The sequence below is a fragment of the Medicago truncatula genome, chromosome 3 (genome assembly GCF_003473485.1).
Source record: "Medicago truncatula cultivar Jemalong A17 chromosome 3, MtrunA17r5.0-ANR, whole genome shotgun sequence".
NCBI lineage: Eukaryota > Viridiplantae > Streptophyta > Magnoliopsida > Fabales > Fabaceae > Medicago > Medicago truncatula.
In genome coordinates, this window is record NC_053044.1 from 33,987,232 (window position 1) to 34,013,436 (window position 26,205).

Sequence of the window (26,205 nt, forward strand, 5' to 3'; positions counted from 1 at the left end):
TCTCTGAATTTGCATAAACCGGCCAAATTCGTCCCCCAATTTAACGAAATATCAAAATAGTTTCTGAATTTGTAAAATGTCAATCAATTTAGTCCCTCCGTCCAATTGGAGTGTTAACGGTGCTGACGTGACCGTCAATCTCTCACATGTCAGATGCCACACAAGCAAAGACTAATTTGGCTGATAGTGACCAAAATTTCCAAGGACGAAATTGATTGATTTGCAGAAAATGTTCTTTCCTCCCCAACGGCTCTATCTTTCTTCCTCCAATATATAAAATTGGAACCCTAATTTTACAATCTTTAATCTACACTCCAAAATTCCCAAAATTTCTTTCAATAATTAGTGGTAACGTACTTCCCCAATTCAAAAAACCCCAAACCCTATTTTTTTTTATTGAATCCGAAAATCAGATTCCCTAAAATTTCTTCAAGCAAAACTGTTCAAATTGAATCTGAAATGATGGTGGGTGGGTATATTTAGGTGTGTGTAGAGTTGTAATGAAAAGAGGTTGAAGATGAATGAAATGTAGCCATTCTGCAATAATTTTACCATCATATTAGTCCCTGAAGTATTTGTCTACTATCAAATTGATCCTTACATTATATTAAAAAACCATCAAATAAGTTATTGAATTATATAAACATAAATCAATTTGGTCTTTGAAGTAGCCTATGCAATGTCCCACAAACATAACTCATCAACATCCATTTTTTCCAAAACACAGAATTCACCACGAACATATTACAACCTCTGATACTCATCTCGCTCTAAACCACCACGGTGATGCCGGATTAGCGAGATATTGTCTTCCATCCTACGGATTTTGGCAACATTAGTCTTAACCACAAACAAAACAACATCAAAATACAAACCCTAAAATGCAAACCTTTTTCAGAAACTGTTTTAATCAATTAGTAATTTCCTTCATTACTGCCGACCAGAAAAAAAAAAATTAAATTTTTAAGTCTTAAACTAAAAACCATAAAATGAATAATCTAAACAACCCTGGAACGAATTGGGGAATGAATAATCTAAACCATAAAATGAATAATTTAAACTGACCATTTTGATATTTCCTTAAAATGGGAAATCAATTTGACAGATCGGTGCAAATTAGGACGAAGTTGATGATTCACTCCTAACAAATCTGACTAGCCGGTCTTTCGATCTAAAACCCTGGTTTGTCGATGTTGATATCTATCTCCCTCGCTACCGCACTTCTGTCACGTGCGTTCTTCTTCAAGTTCTGCCGTTGTGTCGTCGCCACTGGTGAGTTTCCTTCTTCCTCCTTTTTCTCTTCAGATTCTTATTATTTATGTATTACTAAAACTGATATCATGTGGTGACTGGTGAATAATCAGATTCATTGATTTGTGCATCAACATCTAAACATAAATAAATCTCAAACATTTTTGGATCAAAGATGGGAGAGTTTTTATTTAAATTTAAAAAATAATGAAATGTTTAGAAAAATTGAAACCCTAGAATTAGGTGGTGGTTCTCTATTTCTTTGATCCTTGCATTCAGCTGTTTTGCCGAAGGTATTAAGAAAAGGGCGATGATTACAACGAGAGAGGCCTTTAGTGGGGAAATAATACCCAATTCCTTCGGAACATTCTGATTTTTCATTCTTATGATCATTTTAGCTTATTTGTTTTCGATAAATTGTTTTGTTGTTCCGAGTTGTAGTTTTTACAATGATCTTGCTTTGAATGAGAACCATTTGTATTGTTTTCTTGTTGAAGATTCCATGTAATCATCTCTCTCCCAACATAACCTAGCTGGGTTTGACTTAAGTTTCTGTGGTTTTCTTGTCCGATTAATTAACATAATCGGATATGAAAACCACATAATTGCGTTAGACTTAGTTTGGTTATGTTGTTGAAGATAGAATCAAACACTGAACATGTTTTTCATAAATATGGTGGGTTTGGTTGTGATTGGGAAGCAGCCAAACAACTTTAGAGATGAAATTCACATATACTTAGTTATTTTCCCCACCATTCTACTAATTCCATCTCTCATGTTCTTCTTTCTAGCTATTAATTAAATTTAACTGTTCTTTTTCTTATATAAAGTCTGGGTCAGTTTGATTGTTCATTGCCTTCAACTGTTCTGCTGAAGGTAAAAGGGGCGATGATTACAAAGAAAGAAGATGTCTTACGTGGAAAATATTACCTAATTCCATCCATCGCAAATGCTGGGTGCCTAAAGAGCAATTTTCAAAATCAAAACCAAAAACAATAAACAACAAATTATAGGTCAGGAGTCGAAGGTGCCGCTATACCCTTTTCACCCAAGGGCTTTTGGCTTTGGCATCTCGTATTCTGTCTTCTTCTTTTTTCTCCTCTTCCTCTCTCTTACTGTCCCTTCAAATTGAATTGGATTTTTTCCTACAGTGATAGATCTATCAAAATTTACACTTCATATGAGCCCCTCAACCTTCTCATTTTCCATTCTTATGATCATTTTAGTTTCTTTGTTTTAAAAATTAGTTTTGTTCAGGGTTGTAGTTTTTTGTTTTTTTGCACTAAAGTTGTTTTGAATGGGAAGCATTTGTTGTTTACTTGTTGATGATTTTGTTTCGAATTATCCAAAATAGGCTTGTTTCAATTTCCCCTAACCTAACCAAACTGGATCGACACCCGAGTTTTTGGTCTCTATGCCCGATTAATTGATTCAGTAAATCGGGCATGGAAACCGCTAACTTGGCGTAAAATCTTATTTGGTTAGGTTGTTGGAGATTGAATCAATTGACCAACTACTGATCATGTTTTATTACAAATATGGCGGGTTCTGTTGTAATTGGGCAAGTAGAGATGGAATCCAGGGATGCTGCGTTTTTTTGTCTCACCATTCTACTAATTCCATCTCACAGTTTCTTATTTGTTAATATCTGCTATTCCAATTTAATTTTTTTATGTATTTTTTTTTATTTTGACAGAAAGTTCGGGGTTTTGTAATATGGAAGAAGACTCTTGTTCTCTTTTAGTAATTTGATACAAGTTATGGGCTTTTACACTTGGATATTAATCAATACTGAGGTATGTGGGGATGGTATAAATTGCATGCTTTTAAGGCATAGAATTGCATGTTAAGTATTGATCCTGAGAATTTGCTATGACTTGATGGTATTGATGAGCCATTACAGTGTTATCTTGGAGTAATAATTAGCCAGAGCATATGTGCAACGGTGAAAGTGTCCGCTTCAGAAATGTTTATACCTAATTTCTTGAAAGTTGAATGCAAGCGAAATCTTATCTTAGAGTAATATTTACCTTTTTGTTTACATTTGTTGAATCACTTTAAATTGGGAAGTGAACATCGAATCGAAACATTTGTGGAGTCTTAGTTAAGACTGTTCAGTTGCCCCCTTTAGTTCAATATTTTTGAAGTTATATAAGTAAGTTATCACAGATATACTTGCTATTAAAGATGTAGCAAGTTCAATGATTTCAAGTCTTAGAGTAAAAGTGTACAAACCAAATAAATTTCATATGAATACAGACTAAATAAGTCATAGAGTACAGTGTACAAACCAAATAAATCTCATGTTTCAGTATTATAATTTATTATAGTTTAATCCTCAAATAGTTGGTCTTAGAGACGAGTCTCTAGAATGGTTGAAGTAAAAATAGGTTTTGGATGATGTGAGATACAAATCTGAATTATCCCTTGAGAGTAATATAAGGAGTCACTGGAGTGTATACCTTTATTTGTCTCCGATCTGTTTGTGGAACCAATTATGTTTTTAGATACTGTTTTTGCTCGTCACCCGGATGCATCGACTATGGTTACAGTATCGGAATAGTTCCTTGTGCAGAATTTAACTTGAATCATGTCTCTTTTATTCAATCATCACCAATGTTTTCTTTTTAACATGTATAATGTATTTATAGTTTATACTGTCATCTGCAAATTGTATGTGGGTACTTCATTAATTGTTCATTGCTTTCAGCTGTTTTGCTGAAAGTAGAAAAAAGGGGCGATGATTACAATGAGAGAGGTCTTTAGTGGGAAATACCCTATTTGTTCGGAAAATCATAACCCAACTTCTATCAGAGTTAGGATCCTCTCCATTTATCAATATCAACAAAAAAATTAAAAGAAAATGAAAATGAAGAAGATTAGAACTTGAACGTGCCGCCATACCCTTTTCACCAAAAGGGTCTGGCTTTGGCATCTCATATTCTATCTTCGTCTTCTTTCTCCTCTTCCTCTTTCTCTTACTGTCCCTTCATATTGAATTGGGTTTTTTCCACAGTGACAGAGCTTTCTTAATTTACACTTGATATGAGCCCCTCAACTTTCTGATTTTCCATCATTATTATTATTATTATTAACTTATTTGTTTTTAAAAATTAGTTTTGTTCAGAGTTGTAGTGTTTTTTCTTGCGCTGATTTTATTTTGGATGAGGAAACACTTCATGTTCTCGTCAAAGATTCAGTGCGGACAGAAAAAGCTTGATTTTAGCTACTGCTTGTTTCTGACGAACATATTTTTCAGAATATGGTGGATTTGTTGTAATGTGCGGACAGAAAAAGCTTGATTATAGCTACTGCTTGTTTCTGACGAACATATTTTTCAGAATATGGTGGATTTGTTGTAATTCGGCAGCGGCTCGACAACCGTGGAGATGGAATCCACAGATGTTGAGTTTTTTCTTGTCTCACACTTCTACTAATTCCATCTCACATTTTTTTCTTATTTGTTATCTGCTAATTAAATTAATTGTTCATTTGGATGTAATATTTTTGATATTGAAATAACTTTTTGGGGATTAATAAAAAGGAAGAAGACAAAGTATTATGTAATCAATTTGCTGCTTTTGCATTTGCACTCTTTTTTTTTTTCCTTTCTTTTAATTTGATAAAAATTAATAGTTTTGAATGGGAAGCATTTGTTGTTTACCTGTTATTGACGGTGTAGCAACTTCAATGGTTTCAATGCAGCAGATATGAAAACTTAATATTAATCAATGTTCCTGAGACTGGAAAGGCAATCGTATAGAAATGCATGATAAGCAATGTTCCTAAGAATTTGGTGAAACATTGATGAGTCTTTACCGTGTGAACTTTGTGTTGTGGCATATTGGATTGAGGAATTTTTCAAGGGCTGTCTGTGTACCATTTTTTAAGTTAAAATCATGTGCTAGTTATAGAAAAACATATCACTTGTTTGTGACTGTATATACAAGCAAGTGCTGTACTTTGCCTCTCTTTGTTCTTGCATGAAATGATGGATATACTGCGTCTTTGCAATTGGGTGATCGTTGATTATGTTTTTGTTTTTAAGGTGCTGCTTCAGATATCATGCAATGCACCTCTGGTAGTCTGGTTAAGTTTTTGTTCAATAAGTTATTATAGGAAAAGGATATAAACATTTACAAGTTAACAAGTTAAACGTTGAACTTTCTGAGTTAAGTTTCAGCTAATTGCCAATGCTCTATTCTGTATAAAGCGTGGGTTAGATTCATTGTTCATTGCTTTCAGCTGATTTGATGAAGGTATAAAGAAAAGGGAGATTATTATAACGAGAGAGGCCTTTAGTGGGAAATAATAATCAATTCAATCGGAAAATCAGAACCCTAACTTCTATCAGAGTTAGGATTTGCTCCATTTACCAATATCAACGAAAAGTGAAAAGAAAGTGAAAGCAAAGGAGGTCAGAACTGGAAGGTGCCGTCACACCCTTGTCACCAAAGGGTTTTGACTTTGGCATTTTTTTTTATTTTTATTTTTTTGTTTTTTGTCTCACACTTCTACTGATTCCATATCACATTTTCTTATGTTTAAGTGTTCATTTTCATGCAAGTTAACAATTTTGATGTGAATTTCGGGGTTTTATAATAAGGAAGAAGACAGTATTATGGAATCAATTTGCTGCTTTTGCATTTGCACTATTTCTTGCTCTCTTTTAATTTAATAATAATTAATAGCTTTCACATTTTTCTATTAATCAAAATACTGAATAAAGTTATGTGGGGATGGTATAGAGTTGCATCCTAATATTAAGTTGTTTAGCATATGTGCAATGTGTTAGCTAAAGACATGTTTATACCATCTCTTACATTAATTTTTATAAATGTTTGTCCATTAAGTTCAAATTGTGAACCAAACAATGAATTGAAACGTTTGTAGATGTTGATGCCTAATTAAGACTGTTCAATCGCCCCCTTATTATTGAAGATGTGGAACTTCGTTTTGATGCAGCAGATATATGAATACATTATTAAAGAAATCTTTAGACAAAAGACCTAATAATTCACGGTTTTCAGTATTGTGAGGAGGTGAGCTGGAAGCATAATGCAGGGGTTGTTCTGTTTGCAATAAGTAACTGCTTGGTTAGAAAACATTAGATAATGATGCTGTAATTTTTATACTAATCATGTTATAGGAGGTTGAGAGATGTAGATTGCTGTAATATATCCTCTTAGCAAGTTGATTGATCCGGAGTTTGTGATTGTACTATTTGTAGATTTCTTTTTATATAAGTAGTGATTGATAAAAAAAAAAATTTGTTCATTTTTTGTTAGTCTCTGATTGGGGTTTTTTAAGCCAATGGTGCTTTAAGATAATTTTTTTTACGTTGCTAGTCACCCTTGTGCAGAAACTATGGTTACATGAACAGTTTGTTGTTTGATTGAGAATTGGAGAATTTCATGTAAATGTGTCACTGGCTTGCTTTTTTTTGTGTGGAACTTACAGTTGCTGTAATTAATCTTCATTGTACGAACAATGCCAGTAGGGCTATTAGGAAATGGTTTTGCAATCTTTTGCTAAAAAAGTAAAATGATAAAAGGAGGATGAAGGTGGAGCGAGAGCTGCAAACTTGTGTTGATTGTGGGGAATACTACATAAAAGACCCATCATGACATCAATTCTAATTTGTCACAATTCATGGCAAAAAAAGGTATGTTTTTGTTTAATTTAACATATTGTTCTCTTGATTCATTTCATTACTTATCTTCATTACCGCTTTTAAAAAGACTTGTTGGACCCTTTTCTCTTAGTATCAGAACTATTTGGCCTTTTGAACGTGTAATTTAAGGGCATTTGATCCTTTCACTCTAGGATCTAGATTGAATTGTAGTAGAGGAAAACCATTGATGATTATAAATGCTGTATAGAATTGTTAGGAACAAGAATGACTACAAATTGATGAACAGGGATCAACCTGTTAATATTTTGTATTTTATGTTTGATAAGGTAAAATAAATAAATTTTCAGGGAAAAATTAAACCCCTAATAAAAATGCTTGATGCTATGAGTTGTATCCTTTGTTCGCCACTTTTAGTGTTTCAGCATTTTGCTGAGCCGAAACTGCAGGGCAGTGATTAGAATGAGAGAAGCCTTGAGTGGGAATACCCAATTCCATAGATAAATTCGTATATAGAAACACTTTTATTCTCTTCACCCCCCCAAAAATCAAACAAAACAAAATCAAAGAAGCTTTGAGCTCAATGGTGCCGCCGAGCCTTTTTCACCAATGGGGTTTGACTTTGGTATCTCAGGTTCTATCTTCCTCTTCCTTCTCCTCCTTCTCTTTTTTATTCTTTTATCGTCCCTTAAATTGAATTGGGTTTTCCCCACAGTGACAGATCATTCCCTCAACCTTCTGATTTTATATTGTTTTGATTATTAACTTATTTGTTTTAAAAATTTGTTTTGTGAAGAGTTGTAGTTATGTTTATTGCCTGATTTTGTTTTGGACAAGGAACACTTGTGTGTTGTTTTCTTGTTAAAGATTCAGTGCGCACAGGAAAAGCTTGATTATAGCTACTACTGCTTGTTTTCTGCTTTTCAGAAAAAATAGTGGGTTTGTTGTAATTGGGAAGCGGCCAGACAACCGTAGAGATGGAATCCACAGATCTTGAGTTTTTTTCTCACACTTCTACTAATTCCATCTCACATTTACTTATGATTAACTGTTAATCTTAATTTATTGGTTTATTTTGATGTAACTTTTATTGTTGGCATAAATTTTGGGGTTTTATGACGTGGAAGAAGACATATAGTAGTATGCATATGAATACACTCTGTTTTGAATCAATTTGCTTCATTTATACTTTTTGTTGTCTTTTAATTTTATAAAAATTAAGTGCTTTTATATTTATCGTAATCAATACTAAAGTAAGACATTGCATGGTTTTAATTGCATGTGAGTCATTGAAGTGGATACCTTCATTTGTCTCTGATTGGCTTTTTTTGGAGACAATTATGTTTCAGATGATTTTTTGTAGGCTGCTCATCACCCGGATGTGGCAACTACGGTTACAGTACAGAATTAAACTTGAATAATGTCTCTTGCATTCAATCATCATAACCAATGTATTCTTTATAACACATTTATAATGTCATCCCCAAACAAGAAAGAGTGTATACTGAATTCATCAATCACGTGAGATCGAATTTATGTACAATACGCTCTCACTGCTTCACACAACCAAAGCTTGTGCAACCAATGTTTCACTCTGAACTCAATGTTTCCTCAGTAGATGGTCTTTATAATGAAGGATCTTGCATTCAGGGATGAAGAATCTTGCATTCAGGGATGAAGAATCTATTGGCAGACTCTACTGATAGCAACAGCTTTGTTATATTGAGTGTTTTTTTTTATAGGTGTAAGGGTATTTAAAGTACTGATTGATGCAATTATGCGATCAATATAAAGGTATAGTGATGACTTTGGACTGCTATTTGGCTCGTGTATATTGTTTTATCTTCGCTTTAAGTGATCAAACATCTTTTGACTAAATAAGTAAATAATAAATGCATATGCTTTATTTATCAAATAAGTTATCTTCTTGTTTGTCCTTTTTTCTTTTGAATCTTCTTCATTTGAGCTGATTATGAGGATTCCTAACTTGGGTCTTCTTCTGCTGCTGCACTCCCGTCTCTTTCTATTGCAAGTGTTTTGCCCTTTCAACTAAGAAATGCTTCAACAATTGCCCTTTCTATTGCGTTCTAAGGAAAAACTTAAACTAACCAATTAATCCTAATCCTACTCCTAATCCAAAAATTAAAGTTAATTTAGAGTTACTACTAATTATTGTTCGAAACAAATGTTAATTTAATCCTGATTGTATTAAAGTTTTTTTTTTTAAAAGCTAAATTAGCCCACTTAGATTGACACTAGAGAGAATCGAACCTGAGACCTCGAGAAGGAGCATACTCCTAGGTCCCAAGCCAGTACCACCAGGACAACCCAAGTGGATTCTAATTGTAATTAAAGTTAATTCTAAAATTTTAATACTATTCTATTAATTATTATGTTTTTCGGTTAAGATTCTTCAAATTCCCTCCATTTACTTATTGGGTTAAAGACAAGTCAACATGCAATTATAAGACAACAATAAAATTAAATATTGTAATTTGGGGCTAGTGCCTGAAAGTAGAAATAGAGCAAACATTCTTTTGTGTATATTGCATATTTAATTTTATTCTTTTCCCCTTCGTAAGGTAGACGAGATAGAGTTGTCTGTTTGTAGAACTACGTAAGAGAGAGCATGTGATGAAAGATTCATAGACGAAGTTGAAGTCTTTATATGATAATTTATGAATCTCAATTTTTTATGTTTCAATTATCTTCATAGGCCTCTTGAATCTTTATCCATTGTCTTTCCAAATTCTCATGAGATGCTTTGTTTTTCCTTTTTTTGCAAATTTTGCAGCGAATTACATCAAAAACACCTAATAATTGGCTGGTTCGAGAAAACTAAAATTACATGATTCAAAATGAAAACATTACAAAATGTCCCGCAAACCATAAACAATTATTCTAAAACTCCTCTAATTTGTATCAAAACATAACCAAAATGACTTAAAAATATGTGGAAAATAACGTAAGAAGACATGTTATCAAGTAGCTTATAAGAAAATAAGGAGGGTCCAAAAGCAACTCAATCTAATTTGGGTCATTTATACGTTGATCACATTATTTGGGTTTGGACACAGAAGGTCAGCCCATTTGATCAATACTATACAGAGTATTAATAAGTCTTCCTACAACTGACTGTGCAACTTTTTTTTACAACAACGCGAGAGAAATCCTAGGAGTTCATGCCTAATCGATTCAACAAGACAAATCAGGTATACAATCTTAGTACGATTTAATCTTATTTTCCAATTCCAACATGATTTAATTATATCGTATTTATTCTTGAGATTTTGCAATCTTTTTCTTTGTTAAATGGATTTTAATCTATCACACCACACGACAAGTTTATGTCAATTTTCCTCTATATTTATGTTTTGCCATGATTTTGTGTTTTATTGGTACGCACGATGAATTTTGAAATTAGTTATTCTAAAAAGTAATTACGTAATAATCAAAATTCATTTACAGATCTGAAAATTAGATAGACATGAGAATAAAATTTGAGAATTATACCTTCAATTTGAATTCATAGAGCTTTAAAATCAAACTCATATGAAAACATATTTTGAGGGTTTTCGTAGTATTTTGAGTTAAATTTAGGGTTACAAGTTATTCAAATTTGAGACGGACACTGAAGAAACATCAGATGACAACAATATCAAACTTAGCTTAAATTGGGCTATTCCAACAAATAATGATTCCATGACCATTAAATTGATATGAAGGTAAGTGTTATAGTAAAGTTTTTTTTGGGGTAATTTATGCTTTTAGTCTCTGGAATTTATAGTTTTTGTGTTTGATCGCAATAATTATGTTGTTTTTAATCCACCTGAGTTGGTGGTGTTGGCATGGGCCTTAGAGCTCATCTCAAGGTTTCAAGTTCGATTCTATGTCAACTTTAGCAAGCTAGTTTGACTTCTTAAAAAAATGTTTATTTTTGTTTTTCTTCCTTGCCACATGTCAGTCGTCCATTGGACGCTAATGTGGCACTGATGATGTAGCAACTCTGCCATTCGGCAAGGTTCAATCATCATGATTTCTTCCTCGTAAGTAGATTAGTATGACTTGTATATCACATGAACCTGAAGTGATGAAATCTTAGTTTGTGGGAGTAGATTCTAAAGAATTTAGCGCACATTTAATTACACACCATCTTACAAGAAAATTCAATCACTAGCAAAATATATAAAACATTTTACTTATGAATTTTCTAAAATGAAATTATTGTTTTATATATGAAACAGTTCTTTGAAAAGTTGATGGAGAAGCAAGAGGTTGGTGGATCTCAGAATCAAACCACGGGTAAAAGGACTGCTTCAGAATCTGGAGGGAACAATGATGAAATTCAAAATTCCGAAACACAAAAACATCCTATGGTATGTATTTTTTATTTTTTTTTAGGGGGTCCTATGGTATGTATTGTTGACCATATAATAAATAGTCACATAATTATTTTTGCAATTGAATTCATTTATTTTGTTTGCTAAAATGTGATTTAATGCTTCCTCTTATTCAAAATGTGATTTCATTCTTGTTCAATATTGCTTGCAAGATTTAGTAGTAATGTTTTTTCATTATCTTGCAGGGCATGACTGATATATCAACTCAATCCCAAATTGGTGGTGTGAAGAGAATGGGGGAACTGGACAATGGACCTAATAGAAACCTGGCTATTGGAGTGGGCTTGGACCGTAGACTTAGACCAGGAGTTTGGAAGGTTTACACCAGGAAGAAGACAAAGGTAGCAAAGGAGGATGGCATGGATGAGAAGGAATAATCATCTATCTTTCTGTTATGATTTTATGGGGTCACCTTGGATGATTTTGGGAGCCTATGTGCTTTTGGGGTTGATAGTTTTCACTATCAATTGTTATTTTCCATTTACATTGTCCTTATCTCCTGTAATTGTGGATCTAAGCATTACAATTCAGAGTTTTTATTATAAATTCATATCTTCTTTCATTTTTCTGCTTGTTAATTCCCATCAATTGGTCCGACATATTGGATCAAACTAACACCACCATCGGAGATTTGTAGATGCCAAGGAAATCTAAAATCGGTGAACGAATTGATGTGTTAGAAATTCAAATGGAAACTGTAACAACCACACTACAAAGTCTTGCTTCTCATATGTATTTTTTCTCAGCTACAGCTGTCAAAACGGGTCGGTCCATTAGCTTGATTAATTATAGGGTTTGTGTCTTAATATTGAGCCTGAATTTTTATAAGTCTTTTTAGCCCGGCCATAAAAAATCCGGCATCCGTTAGGGCCGCGGATAGCTCGTTAACCCGCATAACAAAAAAAATCCTATAAAATATATATTTTTTAAATGATTCTCGGATTATCAAAGTAAAAAATAAAAGTGAAAATTCAATGAGTTAACTCACAAATAAAAAAGTAATATAAAAATTTATTTACTTGTTTTGTTATTTATAATTTTAAAGATCGAATATATAAATATCTATAACCATAACGTATGTAATTTATTTAAAATTGCTTTCATCGCTGTTTTAGTTCGCGACGTTTGTACAAAAATGTTTACAATTTATTTTTTTGTGCTAGACATTATTTAAACATATTAAAAATATTATTTATAATAAATTTTACAGGAGTATTTTTTGTTAAAATGTTATTTTTAGTACGGTCCGGCCCGTTTATCCCACGACCTATATATGGCCTACCCTAAATGGTCTAGATAGTCTCTTATGAACTACATAATATAATATATGTAAAGTTCGACTTTCAAACCTCGAAAAAACAAGTTTAGGAGGATGAAAGATAAATGACTTAATTACATTTTTGGTCCTTGCATTTTGACAAACTCACGAAAATGGTCCTATCTTTTTTAAATCGAATAAAATCGTCTTAAACTATATGTTTTTCTGCAGTTTTAGTCATATCTCCATATTTCGAACTTCAGAAACGCACAGAAATGACAGTTTTAGTCCAGCCACCTATGCTCAACCAGAAATAAACAAATAATAAAACATGTGCGTACGAATCTACTTTATTCAGCACACTACCCTAATTTCCAAGACATGTTATATATCTAAAACATGTCTTAGAAATTAGGGTAACATATCTCTCGAAAATTAGGTTAGTGCGCTGAATAAAATAAAGTAGATTCCTCGTACTTAACCACGTTTTATTGCTGAACACAATTCGGGCACTGGTTAGTCTTTCTGTCTAAAACCATACCTGGTTGGTCGATGTTGATCTCTATCTCTCTCAGGCGCGTTTCTTCGTTCTCTCTCCCAATCTCATTTGTGAGTTTTCTTCTTCCTCCTTTTTCTCTTCAGGTGCTGAAATCAGATTCATTGATTTCTCAATTTAGTTCATTTTTTTTTTATAGAAACATCAACATCTAAACATAAATAAGTCTCAAACATTCTTACGATCATTTCAGCTTATTTGTTTTTGAAAAATTGTTTTGTTGTTCCGAGTTGTAGTTTTTACAATGATCTTGCTTTGAATGAGAAACATTTGTTTGTTTCCTTGTCGAAGATTCCATGCAAACTGGGTTTGACTTAGTGTATGTGGTTTTAGTATCCGATTAATTAACATATTAATTAATCAGATATGAAAACCACAGAGTTGTGTTAGACTTAGTTTGTTTATATTGTTGAAGATAGAATCGACCACTGAACATGTTTTTCATAAATTGTTATGAGCCATTTTTCATTTTTATCCAACCTTCTCATTTTCCATTTTTATGATCATTTTAGCTCCTTTGTTTGGCAAAAATTGTTTTGTTCAGGGTTGTACTTTTTTGTTTTTTTGCATTGAAAATGTTTTGAATGGGAAACATTTTTGTTGTTTTCTGTTGATGATTTTGTTTTGAATTATCCAAAATAGGCTTGTTTCAATTTCCCCCAACCTAACCAAACTGAATTGACATCCGAGTTTGTGATCTCTATGGCCGATTAATTGATTCAGGTAATCGGGCATGGAAACCACTGCATTTGTACTCCTGTTCTCTTTTAGTAATTTGATACAAGTTACAAGCTTTTACGCTTGTATATTAATCAATACTGAGGTATGTGGAGATGGTATACAATTGCATGTTTTTAAGGCATATAATTGCTTGTTAAGTATTGATCCTGAGAATTTGGTGAGACTGATATTGATGAGCCATTACAGTGTTATCTTGGAGTAATAGTTAGCCAGAGCATATGTCCACTCCAGCGGTGAAAGTGTCCGCTTCAGAAATGTTTACACCTAACATTTTGGAAGTTGAATGCAACCAGAATCTTAGAGTAATAAGTCATACCTAATGTTTATACCTATATTTACCTTTTTGTTTACATTTGTTGAATCACTTCAAATAGGAAGTGAACATTGAATTGAAACATTTGAGGAGTCCTAATTAAGACTGTTCAGTTGCTCCCTTCAATTCAATATTTTTGAAGCTATATAAGGAAGTTATCATAGATACACTTGATATTAAAGGTGTAGCAAGTTCAATGACTTCAATGTAGTACTAGATATGAAATATGAATACAGACTAAATAAGTCTTAGAGTAAAGTGTACAAACCAAATAAATCTCATTTTTCAGTATTATAATTTATTATAGTTTAATCCTCAAATAGTTGGGCTTAGAGACGAGTCTCTAGAATGGATGAAGTAAAAATAGGTTTTGACTGATGTGGGATACAAATCCGAATTTTCCCTTGATAGCAAGAGAAGGAGTCTATAGAGTAGGATACCTTTATTTGTCTATGATTTGTTTGTGGAACCAATCGTGTTTTCAGATACTGTTTTTGCTCGTCACCTGGATGCATAGACTATGGTTACAGTATATAATAGTTTGTTGTGCAGAATTTAACTTGAATCATGCCTTTTTTATTCAATTGTAACCAATGTATTCTTTTTAAAATTATATATAAGTTTATACTGTCATCCGCAAACAAGATTGCTTTTAGCTGTTTTGCTGAAAGTAGAAAAATGGGGCGATGATTATAATGAGAGAGAGGTCTTTAGTGGGAAATGCCCAATTTATTCAGAAAATCATAACCCAACTTCTATCAGAGTTAGGATCCTCTCCATTTATCAATATCAACAAAAAAATGAAAAGAATAAGAAAATGAAGAAGGTTAGAACTTGAAGTTGCCGCCATACCCTTTTCACCAAAGGGGTTTGGCTTTGGTATCTCATATTCTATCTTCGTCTTCTTTCTCCTCTTCCTCTTTCTCTTATGTCCCTTCATATTGAATTGGGTTTTTTCCACAGCGACAGAGCTTTCATAATTTACACTTGATATGAGCCCTCAACCTTCTGATTTTCCATTATTATTATTAACTTATTTGTTTCTCAAAAATTAGTTTTGTTCAGAATTGTAGTGTTTTTTTTTTTTTTTTGCACTGATTTTTTTAATTTTGGATGAGGAAACACTTCATGTTCTCATTAAAGATTCAGTGCGGACAAAAAAAGCTTGATTGCAGTAGCTACTGCTTGTTTTCTGGTGAACATGTTTTTCAGAAACAATATGGTGGATTTGTTGTAATTGGACAGCGGCCAGACAACCGTAGAGATGGAATCCACAGATGTTGAGTTTTTCCTTGTCTCACATTTCTACTAATTCTATCTCACATTTTTTTTTTTTTTTTTGTATTTGTTATCTGCTAACTAAATTTAATTGTTCATTTGGATGTAATATTTTTAATATCGACATAACTTTTGGGGTTTAATAAAAAGGAAGAAGACATAACTTTTGTGAAGCAAACATTGAATTGAAATGTTTGTTGATGCCTAGTTATAATATATCCTGAGTAAACTGATTGATCAAGAGTTTGTGATTGCACTATTTGTGTACCTGTGGCATTTCTTTTTGTTATATAAGTAGCGATTAATAAAATTTTGTTTGTTCAATTTCTGTTTGACTCTGATTGGGGTTTCTAGCCAATGGTGCTTTGGAACTATGGTTATATGAATAGTTGCTTCAATGGATTTTTTTTGTGTGGAGAAGTGCTAGTACCCACGTTGATTGTTTATTTTTTTAGAGGGAGATTAGGACAGGGTTTTGCAATGTTTTGTTAAAAAATTAAAATGATAAAAGGAGGATGAATCTGAAGTGAGAGCTGTAAACTTTTGTTCATTGTGGGAATACTATATAAAATACCCAGCATGACATCCTTTCAAATTTGTCACACTTGATGGCGGAAAAAGGGTATGTTTTGGTTTAATTTAACATATTGTTCTCTTGATTCATTTGATTTCATTTCAGTTTTTATATATTCAGGCTAAACTCTTATTTATCTTTATTACCCCTTTAAAAAGACTGAATATTTTTTTTGGATCCTTTACTCTCAAGATTAGAACTATTTGCCCTTCTGAACATGTAATTTAAGGGCATTTGATCCTTTCACTAGGATCTGGGTTGTATTGGAGTTGTGGAAGGTCAGTGGTGATTATAAATGTAATATAGAAAGGGATAAGGGAGCAAAAATTAGTTTGAATTAGAAGACACTTGTCAAACACAATGAATCTTTATTTGTTCTTGACCATTGGTCATATGTTAGAAAAATCAGTTTGATTGTTAGGATTAAGATTTTGGTCAGTTAATGTTTTTCTGCATCTGAAATTGTTGTGTGTGTATAATATGGATCAAGAATGTCTCTATTTATAGCCAATTTTAACTGTACTCTCATTATTTAACATATAATTTAATTTAGGAGAAAACTTAGGTACAGTACCTTGTGTGCTGGTGGTACTGTTCCCTATCAGAAAATAACACGTGGCTTATAAAAACAAACATAAAGTAAATTTTATTTGTAGTTTTCATGGTGGATGTGTTCTGGTTATCATCAAGAACTTTATTTGCAATTTTAGTTAACTATTTTGCTATATATCTCTAGAAAAAAGAACGAAGAAATTTTGTGAATGAAGGTAACACTTTGCTGGATTTATCCTTGCTGTTTGAAGGAATGAAGGTGGAAGTTCAACCTTTGCTAGTTGTTTGTTGCCATTGACCCTGGATTCAAAGGATTTAATTTGGCTTTATCCTTCGAGCCACAACTCTAAAAAGAAGGATGATAAAGCCATCACACCCATAAAGCCAATTTATCCAAGAAGAAGGACCATGTGTGAAAGGGGTAGGGAGAAATTGAAACGGTAGCTATGAGCAGTAAAAACAGTGAGACGGATTAATGAAGGAAGAAAAGTTAGTTTTTTAAAAGGACACGTGTATTGTTATTATTGGGGAACAGTACCACCAGCACATAAGGTAATTTACCTAAGTTTTCTCCTTTAATTTATTCTAAAAAAAATCTCAACATCTGAAATATTTTGATAAGTAGATGTGCAATTTTTTATTAAAAAAAATTAAGTGTGGGTTATATTCACTGTTCTTCGCCTTCAGCTGTTTTGCTGAATGTAGAAAGAAAAGGGCTATGATTACAATGAGAGAGGCTCTAGTGGGAAATACCAACTCAAGCGGAAAATTAGAATCTCGCCTGAAATCGGCTCTAACTTCCATCAAAATCCAAAAAAAAAAAAAAAACTAAGAAAGTCAGGAGTTGAAGGTGCCGCCTCGGTACCCTTTCATCAAAAGGGGGTTTGGGTTTGGTATCTCAGTTTCTGTCTTCATCCTCTTTCTCCTCTTCCTCTTTCTCTTACCGTCCCTTCATATTGAATTGGGTTTTTTCCACAGTGACAGAGCCTTCATAATTTATACTTGATATGAAGCCCTCAGCCTTCTGGTTTTAGCTTGTGCTTACATGAAAAGCTTGATTATAGCTCGTGCTTGTTTCAATCTCCCCCAACCTAACCAAACTGGGGTTGACATTAGCATCTTTGGTTTCTATGCCCGATTAATGGACGTATTCGATTAATCGAGCATGAAAACTACAAATGCTATGTGTTGAACCGTGTTTGGTTAGGTTGTTGAAGATCAAAGCAAACCAATCAACCATTAACATGTTTTTGTGGGTATTGTTGTAATTGGATAGCGGTGGCTAGATAACTAGAGATGGAATCCACATATGTTGATTTGTTTGTCTCACCATTCTACTAATTCCATCTCATATTCTTATTTGTTAGTATCTGCTTATTTAAATTTAATTGTTTTATGTATGGTTTATTTTGACAGATAATTAAGGGTTTTATTATAATAAGGAAGAAGACATAAAGTAGTATGCAATATGCATATGGATACTGTGTTTGGAATCAATTTTCTGTATTTGCACTCTTTTTTTGGGTTCTCTTTTAATAATTTTATAAAATTTATGAGCTTTCACACTTGTATATTGATCAATACTGAGGTATGTGTGGATTGTATGGAATTGCATGTTTTTTAGGCATAGAATTGTATGTTAGGTATCGATCCTAAGATTTTGGTGATGGCATTGATAAGACATTACAATGTGAACTCGAAGTAATAATTAGCCAGAGCATATATGTGCAAAGCTTCAACAATGTTTTTACCTAATTTCTTGAGAGTTGAATGCATCCACCATCTCCTACCTTTACCTTTTTGTTTACATTTGTTGAATCAGTTCAAATTGGGAAGTGAACATTGAATTGAAACATTTGTTGATGCTCAATTAAACCTCTTCAGTTACCCCCTTCAATTCAATATTTTTGAAGTTATATAACTAAGTTATCACAGACATGTGTTCACTGATTTCAATGTAGTACTAGATATGAAATGTGAATACAGACTAAATAAATCTTAGAGTAAAGTGTACAAACCAAATAAATCTCATTTCTCAGTATTATAATTTACACCCTCTTATAGATCACATACATCATTTAATGAATGAATCTAAAATGTTGGTTTTTGCTTATAATAGTGACCAGAGGGTGTACAGTTTAAGCCTCAATTAGTTTCGCTTAGAGTTGAATCTCTAGAATGGATCAAGTCAAATTAGGTTTTGGCTGATGTGGGATACACGAATTATCCTTGGATTGCAAGATAAGGGATCATTGAAGTTGGATATCTCTATTTGTCTCCAATTTGTTTTTAGAACCAATTTTATTTTCAGTTCCTTTTTTTGCTCATCACCTGGATGCAGCAACTATGGTTACAGTACAGGAATAGTTTGTTGTGCATAATTTAACCAATGTATTCTTTCGCAAACAAGAAATAGTTTATATTGACAGCAAGTCTTACATGAGCACATGATTCATTGTTCATTGCTTTCAGCTGTTTTGCTGAAGGTAGAAAAATGGGGCGATGATTACAATGAGAGAGGTCTGTAGTGGGAAATACCCAATTTAATCGGAAAATCATAACCCAACTTCTATCAGAGTTAGAATCCTCTCCATTTATCAATATCAACAAAAACATGAGAAGAAAAAGAATATAATGAAGGTTAGAACTTGAAGGTGCCGCCATACCCTTTTCACCAAAGGGGTTTGGCTTTGGCATCTCATATTCTATCTTCCTCTTCTTTGTCCTCTTCCTCTTTCTCTTACAGTCCCTTCAAATTGAATTGGGTTTTTTCCTGCAGTGACAGATTTCATAATTTACACTTGATATGAGCCCCTCAACCTTCTGACCTTCCATTATTATGATTAATAACTTATTTGTTTGTTTTTATTGTTCAGAGTTGTAGTGTTTTTTTTTTTTTTTTTTGCACTGATTTTATTTTGTATGGGGAAACACTCGTTTTCTTGTTGAAGATTCAGCGCTGACAGAAAAAGCTTTGATTGTAGTAGCTACTGCTTGTTTTCTGGTGAACATGTTTTTCAGAAACAATATGGTGGATTTGTTGTAATTGGGCAGTGGCCAGACAACCGTAGAGATGGAATCCACAGATGTTGAGGTTTTTCTTGTCTCACCATTCTACTAATTCCATCTCACAATTTTTCTTATTTGTTATCTCCTAATTAAATTTAATTGTTCATTTTGACGTAATTTCTGTTATTTTGACATAAACCTTTGCGGTTTTGAGTTAACTAGGAAGAAGACATAAAGTAGAGTGACATGGGTACTGTGTTTGGGATCTAAATGATGCATTTGCACGCTTTTTTTTCTTTCTTTTAATTTATTTGATTTGATATAAATTAAGAGCTTTTTCTCTTATGTGTTAATCAAAACAGGAGGAAGGTATGTGCGGATGGCACATAATTGCATGTTAGTATTTGATACTGTGAATTTGGCAAGACTTGATGACACTGTATATTTTGTGTTTGTGGCTTGTTATATTTATTTAATATTTAATAATATAAGTTGTTTACCTAGAGGTACATGAAGTAGTAACCTGCCAGAGCATATATTGCAATGGTGATAGTCTCTGCTTAAGAAATGTTTATGTGGAATAATGTCTTGAAAGTTGAATGCATCAACCATCCTAACTTGACCTTTTTGCTTACATCTGCTGATCTTTCCCTAATAGAAATGTGCGATGCTGTATAAGTGTGAGTTGTATTCTTCTACCAAGGCTTTTAGGGTTTGACCAGTTTTGCTGAGCCTAAAGATTAGGGCAGTGATTAGAATGAGAAAGTTGTTTACCTGTTATTGAAGGTGTAGCAACTTCAATGGTTTCAATGCAGCAGATGTGAATACTTAATATTAATCAATGTTCTTGAGAATGGAAAGGCAATGGTATAGAAATGCATGATAAGCAATGTTCCTAAGAATTTGGTGAGACATTGATGAGTCTTTACAGTGTGAACTTTGTGTTGTGGCATATTGGATTGAGGAATTTGTCAAGGGCTGTCTGTGTACCATTTTTTAAGTTAAAATCCTGTGGTGGTTATAGAAAAACATATCGCTTGTTTGTGACTGTATATACAAGCAAGTGCTGTACTTTGCCTCTCTTTGTTCTTGCATGAAATGATGGATATACCACGTCTTTGCAATTGGGTGAGCGTTGATTATGTTTTAGGTGCTGCTTCAGATACCATGAATGCACCTCTGGTTAAGTATTTATCCAATACGTTATTCTAGGAAAAGGATATAAACATTTACAAGTTAAACGTTGAACTTGCTGAATTCAGTTTCAGCTAATGGCCAATGCTCTATTCTGTATAAAGCGAGGGTTAGATTCATTGTTCATTGCTTTCAGCTGAAAACGCTGAAGGTAAAAAGAAAGGGGCCATGATTATAATGAGAGAGGCCTTTAGTGGGAAATAATACCCAATTCAATCGGAAAATCAGAACCCTAACTTCTACCAGAGTTACAATTTGCTCCATTTACCAATATCAACAAATAGTGAAATGAAAGTGAAAACAAAGGAGGTCAGAACTTGATGGTGCCGTCACACCCTTGTCACCAAAGGGTTTTGGCTTTGGTATCTCGGATTCTGTCTTCGTCTTCTTCCTCCTCTTCTTCTTTCTCTTACTGTCCCTTCAAATTGAATTCAGGTTTTCCCCACAGTGACAGATCTTTCAAAATTTACACTTGATATGAGCCCCTCGATCTTCTGATTTTCTATTTTTATGATTATTTTAACTTATTTCTTTTAAAAATTTGTTTTGTTCAGAGTTGCAGTTTCTTTTTTAAGCGCTGATTTTATTTTGGACGAGGAAACACTTTTCCTGTTTTCTTGTTGAAGATTTAGTGCGTATAGAAAAAGCTTGATTATAGCTGCTGCTTGTTTCCAGAAACATAGAGATGGAATCCACAGATGTGGTTTTTTTTTTTGTTGTCTCACATTTTCCATATCACATTTTCATATGTTTAATTGTTCATTTTGATGCAAGTTAACAATTTTGATATGAATTTCGGGGTTTTATAATAAGGAAGAAGACAGTATTATGGAATCAATTTGCTGCTTTTGCATTTGCACTATTTCTTGCTCTCTTTTAATTTAATAATAATTAATAGCTTTCACATTTTTTTATTAATCAAAATACTGAATAAAGTTATGTGGGTATGGTATAGAGTTGCATCCTAATAATAAGTTGTTTAGCTTATGTGCAATTATAGTGTTAGCTTAAGACATGTTTATACCATTTCTTACATTAATTTTTATCAAACGTTTGTAGATATTGATGCCTAATTAAGACTGTTCAATCACCCCCTTATTATATTGAAGGTGTAGAACTTCAGTAGTTTCGATGCAGCAGATATATGAATACATTATTAAAGAAATCTTTAGACAAAAGACCTAATAAATCTCGGTTTTCAGTACTGTAAGGAGGTGAGTTGGAAGCATAATGCAGCGGTTGTTCTGTTTGCAATAAGTAACTGCTTGGTTAGAAAACATTAGATAATGCTGCTGTAACTTTTATACTAATCATGTTATAGGAGGTTGAGAGAGGTAGAGTGCTGTAATATATCCTCTGAGCAAGCTGATTGATCCGGAATTTGTGATTGTACTATTTGTAGATTTCTTTTTATATAAGTAGTGATTAATAAAAAAAAATCGGGTTGCTAGTCACCCTTGTACAGAAACTATGGTTACATGAATAGTTGGTTGTTTGATTGAGAATTGGAGTGTTTCATGTAAATGTGTCGCTGGCTTGCTTTTATTGTGTGGAACTTACTGTTGCTGTAATTAATCTTCATCGTACGAACAATGCTAGTGCCAGCGTTATTTTTTTTTTTTTTTTGTAGGGAAATTCGGAAATGGTTTTGCAATCTTTTGTTAAAAAAGTAAAATGATAAAAGGAGGATGAAGGTGGAGTGAGAGCTGCAAACTTGTGTTGATTGTGGGAATACTACATAAAAGACCCAGCATGACATCAATTCCAATTTGTCACAGTTGATGGCAAAAAAAGGGTATGTTTTTGTTTAATTTAACATATTGTTCTCTTGATTCATTTCATGTCATTTTAAATCAATTTTGTTTAAACTCTTACTTATCTTCATTACCGCTTTAGAAAGACTTGATGGGCCTTTTTTTCTTAGTATTAGAACTATTTGGCATTTTGAACATGTAATTTAAGGGCATTTGATCCTTTCACTCTAGGATCTAGATTGAATTTACGGGCATTTGATCCTTTAAAAAGACTTGCTGGACCCTGTTCCTGGTGATTGTAACTTGGGATGGCCTTATCTTGTACTCCTTTGCATTTATCAACATGAAAAAGGGGGATATAAAGATTCACTATTCGATTTTATTAAATATCAATGGAAACGCCATATATTTTTGCTTTGGTCATATACATCTTTCAGTCCTTCAAGTTAGATGTTTGTAACAAGTTAGCCATTTACGTTTTTTGTAACAAGTTAGTCCTTTTAGTTTGTCAAAGTGTACGTTACAAACATGTAACTTAAAGGATCGCATAATGTATTTAGCCTTTTTCTTTTGTTTATGTCGACGTTGCATGCTTGATTTTCTTTTTGACAAATAAGTATACTGTTATGCATTGAGTTTAAGTATAGTAAACAATTGTACTGTTATGTGTGTTTTGACAAAAAAAATTAGCAGTATGCTGAACTAGGAAACTGATCGTATAAATTTCTTTTGCCTTCATTTTTTATGTATTGCAAGTGCAGAGACTATGACACAAGTTCACAGCCGATAGAGAGTCCAAGTTCACATGACCTGCAAATTTATGGGATTGTTGTGACTACTGTGTTATGCTTTATTGTATTTGGAGGAGTGAAGATGATAAATTGGGTTGCACCTGCATTTCTCATACCTGTTTTATTCTCACTCATCTGCATATATTTGGGAATTCTGTTGGCAAAGGAGGATCATCCCACAGGCTTGTTTTATTCTCATCGTTAACTTGTCCTTTTGCTAGTTTATCCATGCTTTGGCTTCATCATAGGCTCAAGTTCACACAGGTTTTTTTTTTTTTCTGTAAGCTTTCCTTGTTTGGTAAAACTTGGTTAATATTTATAATGTTTAGCCTATACAAAATAAAGGGGAGACAGGTGAGTGTCAACCCGAGGATTCTTGCAGAAGCGTATAAATATGAAATGAAATGGAGGAAAACCAATGATGATTATAAATGCTATATAGAATTGTTAGGAACAAGAATGACTACAAATTGATGAACAGGGGCCAACTTGTTAATATTTTTTATTTTATGTTTGATAAGGTAAAATAAATAAATTTTTAGGAAAAAATGAAACCCTAATAAAAATGGGTGATGCAATGAGTTGTATCCTTTGTTCGCCACTTTTAGTGATTCAGTCATTTTGCGGAACCGAAAGTGCAGGGCAATGATTAGAATGAGAGAAGCCTTGAGTGGGAACCCAATTCCATTGATAAATTTGTATATAGAAACACTTTTATTCTCTTCACCCCACACACACAAAAAAAAATCAATCAAAACAAAATCAAAGAAGCTTTGAGCTTAATGGTGCCGCTGAGCCTTTTTTTACCAAAGGGGTTTGGCTTTGGTATCTCAGGTTCTATCTTCGTCTTCCTTCTCCTCCTTCTCTTTTTTATTCTCTTATCGTCCCTTAAATTGAATTGGGTTTTCCTCATAATGACAGATCATTCACAATTCACACTTGATATGAGCCCCTCAACCTTCTGATTTTATATTGTTTTGATTATTAACTTTTTTGTTTTGTGAGGAGTTGTAGTTTTTTGGACGAGGAACACTCGTTTGCTGTTTTCTTGTTAAAGATTCAGTGCGCACAGGAAAAGCTTGATTATAGCTACTACTGCTTGTTTTCTGCTTTTCAGAAAAATGGTGGGTTTGTTGTAATTGGGCAGCGGCCAGATAACTATGATTGGCTTTTTTTTGGTTGCTCGTTACCCTGATGCGGCAACTATGGTTACAGTATAGGAATAGTTTGTTGTGTAGAATTAAACTTGAATCATGTCTCTTTCATTCAAATCATCATAACAAATGTATTCTTTATAACATATATTTGTAACTTAATTGTAAACTAGAAGACAGCATAATTTGACTCATGAATGGATGGACTTTCCTGTCTTAATGCCATAACTGGATCATTGGCTTTCTAATCAAGGGGTTCACGGCAGCATATTGTATCTGATCTTGGCTGTTGACAGGGACTCTTAATCACTTGGATTTAAAATTACAATGGATGTTTTGGTCATGTTAAGTTGGTAAATTTTCATTTCAAGTATTATACTCAAGATAGCTAGGAAGCCAATTCCTTTGTGACGGTCTTGATAATGAAGAATCTTGCATTAAGGGATGAAGGAGCTTTGATACTGGTAGCAAAATGCTTGGTATAATGAGTTCTTTTTTTAATTGAGGTGTAAGGATATTTAAAGTACTAATTGATGCAATCCTGTGATCAAGATATAGTGATGACTTTGGACTGCTATTTGGCTCTTGTATATTGTTTATCTTTGCTTTATGTATTGTATTCAAGGTGCTGCTAGTAAGAAACGTTTTTTTAGTGTGGCTAAGATTTTAGGAGTAATGTTGCTTTTGTGGGTGTGTGTTTGCTATGATGTGATTGTTGAGCTATTCTTGTTAAAAGTATTTACCATTTATTTAAAAAAAGACAAAAAAAAAAATAAGACTATTACTTTTTCCACCCTCTTAAGTACTTGTGTGCCCTGCAAAAATTACCAAAAAGCCCTCCGGATTATATAATCCGGATAGATAATTTCCCATAAATTTTTGGATTATATAATTCGGAAACCTCTTTTACCACTTTTTTTACACTTTGCTTTATTTTATATTATTTAGATGCTAAGTTCATAAAATAAATGCAAATAAAAGACAAATATATGAACAAAAAAGGTACGGATTACATAATCTTTGAAAACCTTTGTAAACGTGGTTCTTGTGGTGTAGACCACCGTCAAAAACATCATGACATAGTCCGGATTACATACTCCGGATACCTCCCATGATTTCCGGATTATGTAATCCGAATGTTTATGACATATTACAAAAAAAAAGGGCCTTTAGGCCTTTACAACAGGAAATCAAGGCCGAAGAAGCGGAAATGCCCCAAAAACCAAACAAGTTCGGTGTCGAGACGACAAGGAAGGTAAATGTTGATTATATCATAATCCTCGTCTGCACATGGAGATGGAAAGTGAGAATTGCGGATCATGTTGCTCATTGCACAAGCCCCGTTGGAAAGACAAGTGAACTTGTAGTCCAAACCTAGGGGCATTAAACGTAGTTCGAGTTGACCCCAATCGAAGAGAATACCGTCGGCACTAATGATGCTTCTACGGTGAGCAAGACGTTGTCGAGTGAAAAGGTCATGAAAGAGGGATAAAACCCTATCTCTGACAAAACCTTCGCTTGCCAGCACTTTCAACATGATCAAGAAGTACTTGGCTTCATCTGATCCTGCAAGTTGGGCGCTGCTGAGAACATATTGAATCCTTGGCAGGTCAGGGTGAGGCTGATCAAGCATTTGAGCCACTTTAACAACGAAGTACAATGCATGGCCATTGAGAGTAAGTTGTTGCATGAACTTCCTCTGTCCCGCGTTAGGCGAAGTGAGGAGAAGAAGGCCCAAACAATATTTC

The 26,205-nt window shown here is 33.4% G+C and overlaps 1 protein-coding gene, 2 long non-coding RNA genes, 1 other non-coding gene and 3 pseudogenes across 6 annotated transcripts; all 7 read left to right on the forward strand.

Annotated features, from left to right (window-relative positions):
• Window positions 1–1,015: 1,015 nt before the first annotated feature.
• Window positions 1,016–8,056, forward strand: LOC120579372 (uncharacterized). Its single transcript, XR_005645171.1, has 2 exons — window positions 1,016–1,272; window positions 2,948–8,056. It is a non-coding gene; the product is annotated as an uncharacterized lncRNA (long non-coding RNA).
• On the forward strand, window positions 4,572–4,703 carry LOC112420588 (uncharacterized; annotated as a pseudogene).
• On the forward strand, window positions 7,751–7,919 carry LOC112420579 (small nucleolar RNA snoR143). The gene has a single exon (XR_003010760.1). It is a non-coding gene; the product is annotated as a small nucleolar RNA snoR143 (small nucleolar RNA).
• A 1,953-nt stretch (window positions 8,057–10,009) lies between the features above and the next one.
• LOC112419863 (uncharacterized) lies at window positions 10,010–11,833 on the forward strand. The gene is made up of 3 exons (XM_024777907.2): window positions 10,010–10,095; window positions 11,128–11,259; window positions 11,469–11,833. Exons 1-3 carry the CDS (start codon window positions 10,066–10,068, stop codon window positions 11,658–11,660), a joined length of 354 nt encoding a protein of 117 aa, XP_024633675.2. The 5' UTR covers window positions 10,010–10,065; the 3' UTR covers window positions 11,661–11,833.
• A 1,213-nt stretch (window positions 11,834–13,046) lies between these two features.
• On the forward strand, window positions 13,047–25,119 carry LOC112419864 (uncharacterized). Of its 3 annotated transcripts, XR_005645173.1 has the most exons (4): window positions 13,047–13,150; window positions 13,821–17,107; window positions 22,389–22,553; window positions 23,274–25,119. It is a non-coding gene; the product is annotated as an uncharacterized lncRNA (long non-coding RNA). The 3 variants fall into 3 exon arrangements; XR_005645172.1 differs by lacking the exon at window positions 13,047–13,150 and having other exon boundaries at window positions 13,177–17,107; XR_005645174.1 differs by lacking the exon at window positions 13,047–13,150 and having other exon boundaries at window positions 13,177–16,051.
• Window positions 15,330–15,478, forward strand: LOC112420583 (uncharacterized; annotated as a pseudogene).
• LOC112420581 (uncharacterized) lies at window positions 19,543–19,691 on the forward strand (annotated as a pseudogene).
• Window positions 25,120–26,205: the final 1,086 nt, after the last annotated feature.

Coding starts and splice junctions, on each gene's coding strand:
- LOC112419863 (XM_024777907.2), top strand. CDS start 10,066: ATGCCTAATCGATTCAACAAGACAAATCAG. Junction 10,096..11,127: donor GATTCAACAAGACAAATCAG/GTATACAATCTT, acceptor TATATGAAACAG/TTCTTTGAAAAGTTGATGGA. Junction 11,260..11,468: donor AAACACAAAAACATCCTATG/GTATGTATTTTT, acceptor ATTATCTTGCAG/GGCATGACTGATATATCAAC.